At 42.2% G+C, this 15055-nt stretch overlaps 2 protein-coding genes across 2 annotated transcripts in view; one reads left to right on the top strand and one right to left on the bottom strand.

Annotated features, from left to right (window-relative positions):
- MRPL27 (mitochondrial ribosomal protein L27) overlaps positions 1-15055 on the bottom strand; it is a 477291-nt gene that overhangs the window by 143657 nt on the left and 318579 nt on the right. The window lies entirely within an intron of this gene.
- MYCBPAP (MYCBP associated protein) overlaps positions 11102-15055 on the top strand; it is a 33643-nt gene continuing 29689 nt past the window's right edge. Inside the window, exons 1-2 of the mRNA XM_069067400.1 lie at positions 11102-11297; positions 11391-11486. Coding sequence (XP_068923501.1) covers positions 11102-11297; positions 11391-11486 — 292 coding nt within the window. The remainder of the gene's footprint in view (positions 11298-11390; positions 11487-15055) is intronic.

Raw genomic sequence — 15055 nt, 5'->3', positions numbered from 1 at the left:
TAGATAGATAGATAGATAGATAGATAGATAGATAGATAGATAGATAGAGATAGGACTTGTGATTCTAGGGACCCTGATATTTGTGAAGGGAGTTCTAGGCTATTAGAAAAAAATCTGCCCCCCAGATTTGGAAAGGAAAGAATGGTGACTCTAAGGGTAAGACTAGTTGAGAGAGAATTGGGGCGCAGGGAAATATCAAGGTGTAAGAAGACCCTAGGGGTGGGAGGAAGGCCTCCTTACCCCAAAGTTACTCATGCCAATGGCTCCTACTATCCTCCTCCAAACAGGTTAAACAGGTACAGGACCATTATATAGGTGATTGGCCCACTGGGAGCAAGAGTTGCCCAACCAATAATAGTTGCACCTAGTAAGTCAGGTGAGAATACCATGTCTTTCCCCCAGTCCCAGATGGTACTTTTCCTCTTCCCCCAAATTCTGAATTAGGTGTTCTATGTCTACTGCCCCTCCCCACACACTAAGCCTGGAGTACTCCCTCATTCAGTCCAGCTATCTCTCATCATGTGTCTACTGCCTTACTCTTCATTCCAGCAATGTATATAGTAGGAGCACGCTGGAGAGTAGAGAAGTCAGAAGATATATTAGTCACTATTCCACATTCTGGTGCCCAGGGGTTCAAGCAAACAGTTCTTTTATTAATTAAAAAAAAAATTGTTTAAATCTCCCTCTACCCTAAGAAGTATGTCCCAAGGCAGTTAAACAATGAAAAATGCCATCAAGGTTAAAAGCACTTGACAAGGAGGTTCCCTATGGTCTCAGGAGCTCTCCACCAAAGTCCTAAAAAATCCTATTATATTCTTCTTGTCTCAGATTGGGTCCCAGATCAATATATTTGGGGGCAAAATTAGCCCAAACTGCTCCAGGTCTTCTATACAACTTCCTTGCCCAACATAGGACCTGCTGGTATTGTAGAAGGCTTTTGTTGTTTAGTCATTTTTCAGTCACATCTGACTTTTTGTGACCCCATTTGGGGTTTTCTTGGCAAAGATGCTGGAGTGGCTTGCCATTTCCTTCTCCAGCTTATTTGACAGATGAGGAAACTGAGGCAAACAGGTACAATGGCTTGCCTAGGGTCACACAGATATTAAGTATCTGAAGCTGGATTTGAACTCAGTTCTTCCTAACTCTGGACCCAGTTCTCTATCCACTGTTCCATCTATGTGGAAGTCTGGGGGTGGTTAATTCATATCTCCCCAATTCCACCAGTATCCTGACCCACAGCATAGGATGTTGGTTCAAATCCTTCCTTTGATGCTACCTGTGTGAAATTGGCTAAGTCACTTAACCTATCTGGGCCTCAGTTTCCTCATCAGTAAAATGAAGAATGAGATGGTTTCCAAGGTCCCTTTCATGTTTACATCTATGATCCTATGACCTGGCATACTGCTTTCACATTTCTTGGCCCTAATATTCATCTTTAATAAATGGGGTGAATGCACTCATAAAACTGAAGAGACTTAGAGAATGGATTAGGAAACAGAAGTCAAAATTATGTTTACAAGAAACATAGTCAAAATGAGGAACTAGAGCAGAATCTGTGATGCTTCTGGTAACATCAAAACACAGGAATAGCAATCACAAATTCAACTAAGGCTAAAGTAAACTCAGATATGACTAAATGAGAAAGCAGGGAAATTATGCTTAAAGGTATCCTAGATAACAAATCAATATGGGTACTTAACATATATCCATCAAATAGCATAGCCTCTAAATACTTAATTGAATTGCATGGAGACATAGTAAAACTACAATGGGGGAACCTCAACATACCCTGTTCAGATCTTGATAATCTAATTAAAAGATAAACAAGAGATAAGTTAAGGATATGAATAGAACTTTAGAAAAATTAGAGATGCTACAACTTTGATGATTTCTAAATGGGAACAGAAAGAAGTTTACATACTTTTTATTCATGGGCAGCATTTTACCCAAAAACTAATTATGTATTGGGCCATAAAAACTTCACTGCACATAGAAAAGCAGATAGTTTATTAATCAAAATGCAATAAAATGATATTCAATTAATAGCCTTTGAATAAAGAATTAAAAATTAATTGGAGACTAATTCTAAAGAATTGGTGGGTCATAGAAACAATAGAAAGTTTCATCAAAGAACTTGACAATAATGAAACAATATAGTAAACCTTATGGGATGCAGTTAAAGTAGTCCTTAGATGAAAATTTATATCTCTAAATCTTTCATCAACAAAAGAGAGAATAAATCAATGAATAGGGCAAGTACACTAATGCACTGCTGTAGAAACTGTGAATTGGTCCAGCCATTCTGGAGAGCAATTTAGAACTGTATCTCCAAAGTCACTAAACTGTTGTATACTCATTTACCCAGAGATACAACTACTAGTCATACACTTAAAGGGATTATAGAAGAAGGAAAAGAACCCATATGTGCAAAAATATTTGTAGCAGCTCATTATAGTGGCAAAAACCTAGAAACAAAGGGGATGCCTATCTATAGAATGGCTAAACAAATTATGGCATATGGAAATTATGGCATATGAACATGGAATATTATTGCATCATAAGAAATTTTAAAATGGATAGTTTTACAGAAAACTTGGAAGAGCTGTTAGAACTAATTCAGAGTGAAGTAAGCAGAACTAAGAGAACAATTTATGTATTAACAACTATGTTTTAAGAAAAATAACTTTGGAAAACTTTCTGACTAACTAATGAAATGACAAACCAGGGATCAAAGATGAAGCCTGCTACCCACCTCCTAATAGAGAGGTGTTTGGACTCAAAGTACATAATGAGAAATACCTTTCTAGACATGGCTAATGAGGAAATTTGGTTTGCTTGACTATGCATATTTGTTATGAGAATTTTAAATTTCATTTTTTTGTGTGTTCAAAGAGGAAGGGAAGAAGTGGGAGGGACAGAAAATCAATGCCTGTTAATTAAAAAATAAATAGTAAAATTAAATTTTAAAAGATGTACAGAAGAGTAAGTATTGAGGGCAGAATTTGAACTCAAATCTTCTGGACTCTAAGGCCAGCATACCAAACACTATACCACCAACCTGCCTATAGAAATGAGAATCAGACTCTTGACCCCACCTACATACCGTGCTTCCCCGATAATAAGACACTGTCTTATTATTTTTTTTGGACAGAAAAACACCAGAGGGCTTATTTTCAGGGGAGGGCTTATTTTAATGAACATTGACAGCAATTTTAATAAACAGGTAAATGTGAACAAAAAAATGTTGTCCTGCCTCAGCTCTCCTCTGCGGCACTGCTCTCAATGGCGCCAGCAAGCAAATCACTGGGGAAGAACAGGATGACGCGCTCACTGCTGCAGCTCTGATTGGATGCAGCTCGGAGTGCGGCGTGCGTTTCACGGGGGGGGGGGGAAGGGGGCCTACGGGGGGTACCATAATGTAGCGTGTAGTGCAGGGGATCACCTTCACTACAGTAGCAATCTCAATAGGGCTTATTTTCGGGGGAGGGCTTATTTTAGAGGAATCTTACACAGTAAGGGTAGGGCTTATTTTCGGGATAGGTCTTATTATCGGGGAAACACGGTAAACATCTCATGAAACCCTGTTTGAATCAATTTGCCTCTTTACTCTTCACAACTATCCATCACCACTATTTGCCTTTTTCCAGGGGAGGGGATCATGGAACCATCAGATTTCAAACAGGAAAGAACTTTTAGAGATTAGCCAGGCGAAGAAATTGAAGGCCTAAAGGTTAAATGGTTTGTCCAAGGTGACACATGTAGTAGTGGTAAGTAACTAAGCCAGTATTCAAACCAAGATCTTCAGACTTATATTCCTGTGCTCTTTATACTATGTTACACAGTCTAAGTGGTGATTTGGGTCCCTGGTCCCTGAATTCATATGGTATACCTGGTCTACTTTGGGGAGTATGTCTACCTGTGGAACTAAGGGCTGAACAAGGGGTAGGATTAAAAATAAACAAACAGGAAAAACAACAACACAGTATAAAAGACAAAATAGCTGGGCTTATTGTTACAAAACTGTAATCCTAGCTACCAAGGAGTTAAGGCAATTAGATCTCTTGAGCTCAGAAATTTCTTGGCTAAAGTTCTATGCTGATTCCATGTCTGTACTAAGTTCAATATGGTTTCATATGATGAGATCCCTCACCTCCAGAAAGCAAAGGGTCGCCAGACTGCTGAAGGAGGGGTGAAGTGGCCTAAATTGAAAATGGAGCTGATCAAAGCTCAAAAAGCAGGACCAGGCCTGTGTGTAGTCCCTGCACTTCCAACTTGGGCAACATAGAGAGATCCAGTGTTTAAAAAGAAAGAAAGGGGAGAAAGAGAGAGAGAGAGAGAGAGAGAGAGAGAGAGAGAGAGAGAGAGAGAAGGAAAGAAGAAAAGGAATAAAAGTCTAAGCCTGAGATAGTTAAGTTTATATAGGTATTGAATTGTATTTCTATTTAATCTCATCTAACCCTGTCTGACCCTCTCTAGGAGGATTCCCACTCCCAAACCCTGTTTACCCTTACTCCTCACATCTTCCCCCCTGACAAATCCACACCCACCTATTTGTCAATAGGAACAATGAACTTTTGAGGAGATCTGGGTTGAGAAGGACATTTTCAGCAGTATATTAATATATCAAACAGCATGGAAGGCTCTTAGTGGATGAGGGTCAAAGAAGGGTGAAAGAAGAAAACTAAAACAAGAGGAAATACCACACCTTCGCAGCATCCTTAACAATTAGGGTCTTAGCAAAATTTTGGTAATGAAAGATAATGATGAGGAGTGAAAGGGTACTAAGTTAAAAGAGGTTCCCTGAGATCTGTTGAGAGGTTGTGATGATGATGGGCAAGGGCCTATTGGGAGGACCTATGCTTTATTTAAAGAGTCTGGCCTCTGGAAAGTGTTACTGATGTCATGCACGGGTTGTCCCTGGCAGGTGTTGCTATAAACTGAGCTGTGAAGTAATAATATACATCTGTATTCTTGGACACCTCAAGCCTTCTGCCAGCCTGGCAGGGCTATACTGCCTGAAGTAGCTATGCAAAGGAGCAGGCAGCTAGAGCTAAGTAATCACAGAACTCTAGAATGTCCAAGTTGGGCTCAAAGCCATGAGAAAGCATGAACACAGATTAGTATATTAAAAAATATATAGACAAAAGTAATTTTGGTAGAAGAGGGCACTCTCCGTTGGATGGGGGGATACTGAGATAAGCTTTTTGTATAGTGGTGGCATATGACATGAACTTTGAAGAAAGCTAGGGTTTCTACAGGGCAGCTAGATAGAATGCCAAGTCTGGTGTCAGGAAGACTCATCTTCCCGAGTTCAAATCTGGCCTCAGACACTTCCTAGCTGTGTGACCCTGGACAGTTCACTTAACTGTATCTGCCTCAGTTTCCTCATTTATAAAATGAGCTGGAGAAGGAAATGGCAAACCAATCTCTCTGCCAAGAAAATCCCAAATGAGGGGCAGCTAGGTGGCACAGTGAGTAGAGCACTGTAATGTGAATGTAAATTTTAAAGATCTTCCCTGCCCCTAGGCTAAAGTGCACCAGAAGCCTGGGGAGGGAGGCTTGTTTTTCAGTAGATACTTTTTGATTGGCCAGTGGGTCAATAGGGTTGTTACATTCTCTGAGCCAGGAGAAGGCTATATAAGCCCTGATGTGTAGCTTTGTTTTGGGACTCACTTTGAGAAGTGTTCTGTGATTTGATCTGAATTCTGGGAAGCCGTTGTTGAGAGTCCCCCGGCTTTGAAAAACCCAGAATGTGGAAACCCAGATGTAGACTGGGTATGGATGTAATGGTTGGACAGTTTGGAAATCTGTCTACTTGATGTTTCTGTCTTGATAATTATGCCTGTATACTTTGAGGTTCAGGGTGCTGACCTTTTCTCCTGAACAAGGTAAACGATATATGTCTGACTGATTAAAGTAAGCTTGTTAACCCATTTTGAGTTGCTTTCCTTTAACAAAGCAGATCCAAGAACCTGTGGTAGCTGCAAACCCTGAGGACGGTTGGGGTGCTTGCCGCTACAAGCACCGACCCTGGAGTCAGGAAGACCTGAATTCGAATCTGACCTCAGACACTTAACGCTAGCTGTGTGACCTTGGGCAAGTCAATTAACCTCAATTGCCCTGCCTCCTCCCTCCAAAAAAAAAAAAAAGCAAAAAAAAAATCCCAAATGGGATCATGGAGAGTTGAATATGACTTAACAACAAAAAGAAGGGTTTCTTCAAGGGGAGGTCATTCTAGATATGGGGGACAGCATGTTCAGAGACTTGAGGGGGAGGGGTTTGTTGTAGGAAGAGAATTTAAAATAGGCCACTTTGGTGGAGAGTGATAAAACTTGGAAAGCTAGGTTGGATCTAGGCTTTGAAAGACTTTAATTGACAAACAGACAATGGTATTTTATCTATGAGGCAATCAGGACTCACTGGAGCTTCTTGAGCCAGGGAGTGACATGGTCAAACCTGGGCTTTAGGAATTTAACTTTGGTAGCTGTGTGGAGAATGACTGAGAGGAGAGACACTGGGTACCCAGATTATTGCAATAGGCCAGACAGGAGATTACAAGTTGAGTCCTGGTAATAAGTCTTCTGGACAGCTAGGTGGCACAATGGATAGAGTGCTAGGCCACCAGTAAGAAAGACAAATCATTCCATCATCCCTTTGAAGAATACCCCAAATGGGCCCAGGAAGAGTCAGACACAACTGAATAACAAGTCTTCCCCCTCATGGTTCTCTTTGGTGATACTGCCTTTTGTTTTCTCAGACTCCAATGTTACAATAAATGTGTGACATCGTTTATGGAATACCTAGTCTAATAGTGCATAGCATAACTTATCCATGCCAGTCAACCTATGTGATTTTTGTCCTTTCCCATAAGTTGCCCATAAGGATCCTTCCACTGGGCTAGGGGTGTTCCTTGAATTGTCTTGATATTGTGTGCATACCAATAGAGCATATGGGCTGTCCACTGCTTATCCCTTGCTCTCGTTATACAATCAGTTTGGTTCTCAGTTATAGGCTTCTCTGGGAATATCCTTTATAAAAATGTATTACTTTTTCTACACGATTTCTTGTTTGTGATGAGTTTGCAGCTCATTCCCACCACATGCCCTTAAGAGATGGGGCTAGATTATACCGTGCTACAGCTTCACCATGTTGGAGGAAATTCCACCATGAGGCACACTATCCTCATTGGTGGCTGCCCTTCTGAGACCACTATTTCAAGAGAAATTCCCATCTACAATGCTTTACTTCACTCCCTACTCTCCTGGCCCACCCAACTGCAATTCAAGTAAACTCCTGTATGGAGCATATCAGTCCACTCCTCTATGGCCCTACTCACCACCTTCCCTGAGAATTTCCAGACCAATGTGCCTGACCCTGGCCACCATTCCCCTAGGTGTGTCATCTCACCTTTAGAATATAAACTCCTTGAGGGCAAGGACTGACTTTGATTTTGTATTTGTTTCTCCAGTGGGTTGTCTTTACTTTTGTCTTAACTACTTCAATGTGGTAAGATAACTCTGGAAGAGTGAAACATGACTTTGTATAACTGCCTCACTTATATCCAAATTCATATGCAAGTCAAGACATCACTCCTTGATGTCATTGGTCCTCTTTGAAAATGGAGGATAAACAGCATTTGTTTCTCCAGCTCTTAGCCTAGGGCTTGGCACATAGTGCTTAATAAAGGCTTATTTATTCATTCATTCATTTAGAACTTCAGAGACTATAGTATTCTAAGAATTTTGGTGCTAAAAAGATGGGCCTTTGTTTCAGGAAGAAGCTTAAGGTGACAAAAGAATGATGAAATTTCCTAAAAACAATTCAGACCACCATCTCCTTCCTGTTCAATTCTGGGACTACCTCATTGTTTATATGCAATGTCTATCCTAGAGATATGCATACATGCATATATATACATATAATATACATACACATACACATTATATATGTATACATTTGTGCTTGAGTTAGCTTTAACCTGCATGAGAGGCATTTGTACCTCAGAAATTGTTAAAACCTGCAAAGCAAGGCATGATTTATTGTTTTCTTGATTATCTAGACTTAAGTGACGAAGAAATGTTAATAACACACTAAACTTAAAATAGGTCACGCATGCATTTTCATAGAGCTAGTTGTTAAACATTTACCAGCCCACCACTGTCATACATACACATATATACACGCAAATACTGATAAGTCTGTATATTGAGATAGATAAGTTATACTGGTTATGAACTCTAGAGGGAATCCATCTAACTATATGTCACAGTCTGGACAATATGCGTTCTCCATCCACTTGGTTTTTCCTGTATAGCTAGGGCCAAATTCTTTTGAATGATTATGGATCTCATTCAGAAGACTCCTTAGTGTTATAGGAACTGGTGCTTTAAAAAAAATCTAGTTTCCTGAAGCAGCCCAACACTGATTAGTATTATATTTAAATCTACAAATTACTCGTGTAATTTTGACATTTTAAATTCATTGTATGTTTGCATAGGCTACACTACCAATTATTCTTTATCTCTGTGAAAATTGTTTCACATAGGTTTTTATATATCTTGGTAGGTTAATGCTCATTTGTTACATTTTGTCATCATTATAAAAAGCATTTGTTTCTCTATCGGTTTTACCTGCTTTTTGTTAGTTGTGTCAAAATGCAGATTATTTTTGTAGTTTTATCTTATATGCCTCCTGAATAGGAGGAAGTAAGTGAGTTGGAATTAATTCTGGAATTTGTCCAATGATTCCAAGTTGCTTCTTGGCACAAAAATATATTCTCCAAATGATGCCGAACAGTGGCAGATGATGCCGTAATCTCAGAGAAAAAGTCACGCACATCTAGAAGCTTAATGGTGAGATACACAGTGGGTGCCACTGGTTAAAGCATTTTGCCAATTATGACCTATCCTCCAGATATGGAAGGAGATGTATGTGTTGTTGTTGTTGAGTCATTTCAGTCTCTTCAAAAACATTTGGGGTTTTCTTGGCAAAGATGTGGTTTGTCATTTCCTTCTCCAGCTCCTCTGACAGATGAAGAAACTGAGGCAAACAGGGTTAAGTGACTTGCCCAGGGTCACACAGTAAGTTTCTGAAGCTGAATTTGAACTCAGGAAGATAAGTCTTCCTCACTCCAAGTCCAGCTCTTTATTCACTGTGCCACCTAGCAGCTCCCTATATATGTGTCATAGTGACCATTTCATGGAATATGTGACCACCACCTCCTCTCAGATTCAAACGGAGACAACCCAGGGCTTCTGAGCCCTTAGAGACTTAGGAAGAGCAGCTATTCATAACACCGTCAGTGGCTATCATTCAGGCAACAAACCTTTGTGCATATATAATCTTGTACTGGAGTTTACCAGTATTGCAGCCTCCTGAAATTGAAGGGGTTATGACAGTGGACAGCCCTACTTGAAAGTTGCTGTTAATGGGCATGATGGGAATAATTGCTGCCAGTGTTTCCCCATAACATGGATTAGGCCTGTGTCTCCCCCCATCACCCTCCACTGCAATGCAATTACATTCACTTCTTCCCTCCTGCAACAGGGCCACAGAAAGTCTCACCCATGTGGGCTCCAGACCAACAAAACTCAGTGGATGCCTGACACACTGTACTCTACCTGCTGACAAGATTCATTTCCATAGAGAGGTGAAGGAGACCATATCTATGGAAGGTGGAGCTTAGTGGTCCTATATCCTTGTTGTGTTAGGGCCAAGTAAACCTCCTTCTGTTAACTGTTCAGTGGCTTAGGAATGCCTCATTTCCTCTCAGAATTGAACTTGAACCAAGAGACTGCTGGCATGTGGGTACCTCTAACAGTGAGGAGTATCTTTAATGCTTCTCTACTGTACACAACTCCCTCGTTTTGTGAAAGACACAATGGAGGCCTAGAAAGAGTAAGTGAATTGCATAGCTAGCAGATAGCCTGGGCCTGGGACCCAGGTCTTCTGACTCAAGTCCAGAATTCTTTCTAACTGAATGAGAGGATTGATGAAGGGAGCTAGGGAAACTTGGATAGGAGTTGCTACCATATGGTAAGGCAGCACCGCAGATGTCCTGGGCCTCATGACCCTAGAGCACAGAAAAGATGGATAAGGATGGACAGTATTTGGAGGACTAGAAATGACTAGAGTGGAATATGTGGATCCTCCAGAAAACACTGACTGACCCAGCACACAAAAGGTGGACCTGCAGCTGGTACAGTAGAAACATACTAGATATAGAGTCAGAAGAACTGGTTTCAAATTCAGACTCTACCATTTACCAGCTGTCTTGCAACGGACAACCTACTTAACTTCTCTGGGCTTCAACTACAAAATGAGGGGTTTTTATTTGTTATTTTTATTTCTTCCAGGTCTAGGATCCTATGACCAAGTACAAGTCATTTAGCCACCTCCCCTGGAACTGTTTTGATTGTTTTGTAGCTGTTAAAGTGATGAATCTCTGTTGAGTATTTCCTGATCTCTAATAATTTCAGTGCCTTCCTTCTGTTGACTAAGCTAGCATTTATATAGCACCACTTTTTACAAATATTATTTCATTTGGTCTTCACAACAGTTCTGGAGGGTAGATTTTGTTTCCCCCATTTTTATAGCTGAGGAAACTGAGGCAAATAGAAGTTAAGTGACTTGTCCAAGGTCGTGCAGCTAGCAAGCATCTGATGCTGGATTTGAATTCCGATCTTCTTTACTCCTGGCCCAGAGCTCCACCTAGTTGCCCTTGTCTCCAGGATAACCCGTAGGACGTAGGTAATTTGTTTGTAGGGAGTTGTTTACACGTTGTCACCTTTAGACTGAGCTCCTTGATCCCAAGGGACCTGGAATTAATTACCTTTCTTTGTGTCCCCATGACTTCAGGTGGCTTAGCACATAGTTGGCAGTTATTAATGTTTATTGACTGATTAATTATAAAAATGTCAGCTCGTTAATGTGCAGATAAGGCAGCAGCTAGCTTCTGAGGAAGCTGTTTTTGAAGACTTCTGTTCAAATCCCAGTTCTGCCACCTGCTTGAACTAGTCATTTGTAGGGACAGTATATTAAAGACCAAAAGGAAAGGCCGGCTGCCTTCTCCCCAGAAGCCCTGAGTTCTGTAAAAAGGGGGATGGAGGTGAGGTTAGACTTAGATGGCCTCGGAGGTGGCCTTGAGTCCCGGGAAGCAGAGGTTCAAGCAATGCCTTTGCCGCTCCGCTCGACCCCAGGCGTTACGCACTCACCAGATGACGTCATCACGTACCCTAGCTCGCTGGCCCCCAGGCCATGGACTCCCTGGCTGGGCAGCGAGTTCGGGGAGCTATTTGGTGACGGGTCTGGGAGGCCGAGTTGCTGCGGGGCGCCAGGGTTGACGGCTCCGACCTAGGGCTTCTGGGGGGCGAGGTCCTGCTTGTGGGCAGGCTGGGCAGGCCCTCTGGCGGGCCGGGCGGGCCCGCTGGTGAGCCGGAGTGGAAGCTCGAGGAAGCTCTTGAAATCGTCAGTATCACGGCTGTCGGGTGAGGATGGCGTTCTCTCCTTTGGGGCGAGCAGTTGCCATGGAGGCTGCGGTTGCCGTGGCGACGGCGGCGCCTGACTAGACTCGCGAACGCTGGCTCGGGCTCTGAGCTCTGTGCTCTTTCTCGACTGGAGGTCCGCGTCTAGCGCTCTAGATCTTGGAAGCTAGTAAATTAGTGCGTTGTCCGGGGTCAGGGTCAAGATTAGGAATAGGGGTGTTCTCGGGGGTGACGGAGTCATGAAGTCTCACAAGAAGGAACCGCGGACCAAAACTCCCCCGGGTAATACCTGGGGTTCTCTGGGAGATGTGGTGCTCTCTAGGTACTTGACCTGGGGATGCACGTTCCGGGGGTTTGAGATTGACACACTGGGGCTTCGAGATTGAACGTGCAATTATGGAGGGAGTGAGGCTGGGGATGCACATACTGGAGGGTTTGAGCTTGAGCTGCAGGTGCTGGGAGTGCCTGAGACAGGAGACATACTTGAGGGTGCACTTACTGGTAACATGAGCTAAGAGTGGAAAAGGTCCTGTAAGTTTCTGAGCCGAGGACACCTATGCTGGGAAATGCATATGATGGGGGTCTGAGATTAGGAGTACAGGTGCTGTGGATCCCCGACATGGGCACGTGCATGCTGGAGGGCTCATTCTGGGTATATGAAATTGGTGAGACAAGTGTTGTAGGTTTCTGGAGGTGCCCCGCTAGAGTCTTGGGTTGGCAGTTCAGATTCTGGGGAGTGTCCGAGTTAGTAATATTCTTTCTGGGAGGAATCTAAGACTGAGGGTTCAGATGCTGTGGCTTTCAGATCTGGGTGCCTGAGATTAGAGGTTCAAATACTGGGTTAGCGCACATGCTTGGTGTGGGGAGGGGAGGTGCTCAAGATAATAGGGAGCCTGAATTTGGGGTTGCAGTTTCTGTGTTAGTCTAAGAAAATGCACGTAGCTTCTGTTGGGGAGAATGTTAGAGGTAGATAGTTTGGGAACCGAGGTTAGAGGTTTAAGGTGCTTAAATTGGGAGTTACAGGTATTAGGGGTTTGCTGAGATTAGGAGGCACTGTTTTGAGCGCTGCAAGTATTATTGGGGAGATAAATTCATAACTAGTTTGAAGGAATGATATTGGAGAGAATACTGGGGGATATAAGATAGGAAAGTTGCAAGTATTCAGAGGGACTCTGAAATATACATAGACTCCTCTCTTTCCTCTCCCTCTCCCCCAGTATTCTCAGGGTGAGGAGAGGGATACATGACAGCATCTACTTAAGTGATGAGTTGTTTTGAAAGTGGTCTTCTCTGATAAAGGAGAATTCAGAGAAAGGCTGGAATAACCAGGAAAATGTTATTTGGCGCTGGACCCCAAGGAGTGAGTTTGGATGATGATCAGTGAGAATAATCAGTGATTCCTAGTCTATGGAGGAGACATTAAAGTCATGATGCTTTCTCCTCAGGACCTCTTCAGACCTGAAAACGGCTACAATAGAGAGCAGCTCTCCACTAGTTCATTAAGTCTTTATTACCTGGACATCCACATCTAATTACCCACCAATCATGGCTTTCTTCCAAGGCACTGTCCTCGGCCTTCTTCTCTTTTCCCTCTGTACTATCTTACTCTATAATCTCATCAGCTCCTCTAGGTATAGTTATAAACTCTATGGAGATGACTCCCAGATCTCTATTTCCACCCAAGTCCCTCTCCTGAGGTCCAATTGCCCTGTGGACATCTGGATGTCCCATAGGCATTAGACATCTCAAGTTCATATGTCTAAACCAGAACTCATGACCTTTTTTTTTTTTTTAACCAGAATACTCCTGTCTTCTAAAGTTCCCTATTATGGGGGCGGCTAGGTGGTGAAGTGAATAGAGCACTGGCCCTGAAGTCAGGAGGACCTAAGTTCAAATCTGGCCTCAGACACTTAACACAAAAACTAGCTGTGTGACCTTGGGCAAGTCGCTTAAACCCAATTGCCCTCCAAAAGGCAAAATAATAATAATAATAAAGTTCCCTATTACTTTATGGGACATCACCATCCTTCCATTCACTCAAGCTAGCAACCTTGGTATCATTCTCAACTCTTTGCTCTCACCCCATAAACTTAAATTATGGCCAGATCTTATGGTTTTCACATTCACATCTATCCTACCAGTTTCTTACTCTCTTCACTCATACAAAGTGGGCTACCACCTCAGGGCAACTAGGTAATACAATGGAAAGAGTGCCAGGGACCTTGATTCAGGAAGACCTAAGTTCAAATCTGGCTTCAGATACTGTGTGTCTCTGGGCAAGTCACTTAACTTTAGGGGATAATAGTAATAGCACCTAGGCACAGGGTTATTAGGAGGCTCAAATGAGATAAATGAAAATTGGCACAGTACCTGGCACATAGGATGCACCATGTAAATGCTATTTATTATTATTATTTTTACTACTAAAGCCTTCATCACTTTTCATCTTAACTACTGCAATATTCTCCTTATTGGTCTCCTTGCTTTAAGTCTGTGCCCATTACATATCTTTCACTCAGCTGTCAGAGTGATTTTTCTAAAGTATAGGTCTGCCCTTGTCACCTCCCTCCCCACAAACCACTGTGGCTGCCTGTTACCTCAAGGATAAAATTCTCTGGTATTTAATGCCCTTCACAGTTTGGCCCCAGTTTCCTTCAGGAGCCAGCTCAAATCCTGCCTTCACTGCTTCCCACTCTGAGATTTTCTTCCACAGGCTTTGTGTAGATCTTATATGACCATCTCCATTTCACATTTGAGGAAACTGAGGCAATCAGAGGTTAAGGGACTTGCCCAAGATCACACAGCTGTTAAGTGTTTGAGGTCAGATTTGAATTCAGGTCTTCCAGACTCCAGACCTAGAACTCTATCCACTGTGCCACCTAGCCACCTCATCTTTCACCTAGGTGCCTTTAAACAAGCCAGCCCCATTTGATGGAGTTCACAATTCACTCTCTCTACACATTGACCTTTCAGATTCCTTCATCTTCCTTCAAGGTTCATCTTCACTTTCTCTATGGAGCCTTCTCTGAGACCCATGGCTAACAGTGTTTTCTTCCTGGTCAAATTTCTTCAGCAAGGTGGTCTTGGGGGAGATTGCTGGGACTGAAATCAAAAAGACCAGAGTTTCAAAGCCAGCCTCAGACACTTAATAGCTGTGTGAACTTGGACAAGTCTCTTGACTACTGTCTGCCTCAGTTTCCTCATCTGTAAAAACTAGGATAATAATAGCATCAAATAGTATCAAATGAGATAATTGCAAAAGCATTTAACACAGTACCTGTTACATAGTGTGCAAAATATAAATGTTACCTGTCATCATCATTATCCCCTCTGCTTCAAATGTACTGGTGACATTACTTTATCTCTCCTTGGCCCCAGTGCTGTCTGCCTTGTACTAAACTTGTCAGGCTACATGTCATCCTTCTTCCCTTCTCTCAAGTAGAACATAAACTCCTTGTTTTTATTTTTTATGCCTTGCATTTAGTAGGCCTATAATATGTTTTTTTTTTAATTTGTTGAAGATTATTGAAATGGATCTCAGTGGGCCTGAGTTCTAAGCCTGGCTTTGTCAA

This window comes from Petaurus breviceps, unplaced genomic scaffold (assembly GCF_028583685.1).
Source record: "Petaurus breviceps papuanus isolate PSGF00001 unplaced genomic scaffold, PetGlider_PUasm1.0 90750, whole genome shotgun sequence".
Classification (NCBI taxonomy): domain Eukaryota; kingdom Metazoa; phylum Chordata; class Mammalia; order Diprotodontia; family Petauridae; genus Petaurus; species Petaurus breviceps.
This window is presented reverse-complemented; position numbering and strand designations above follow the sequence as displayed.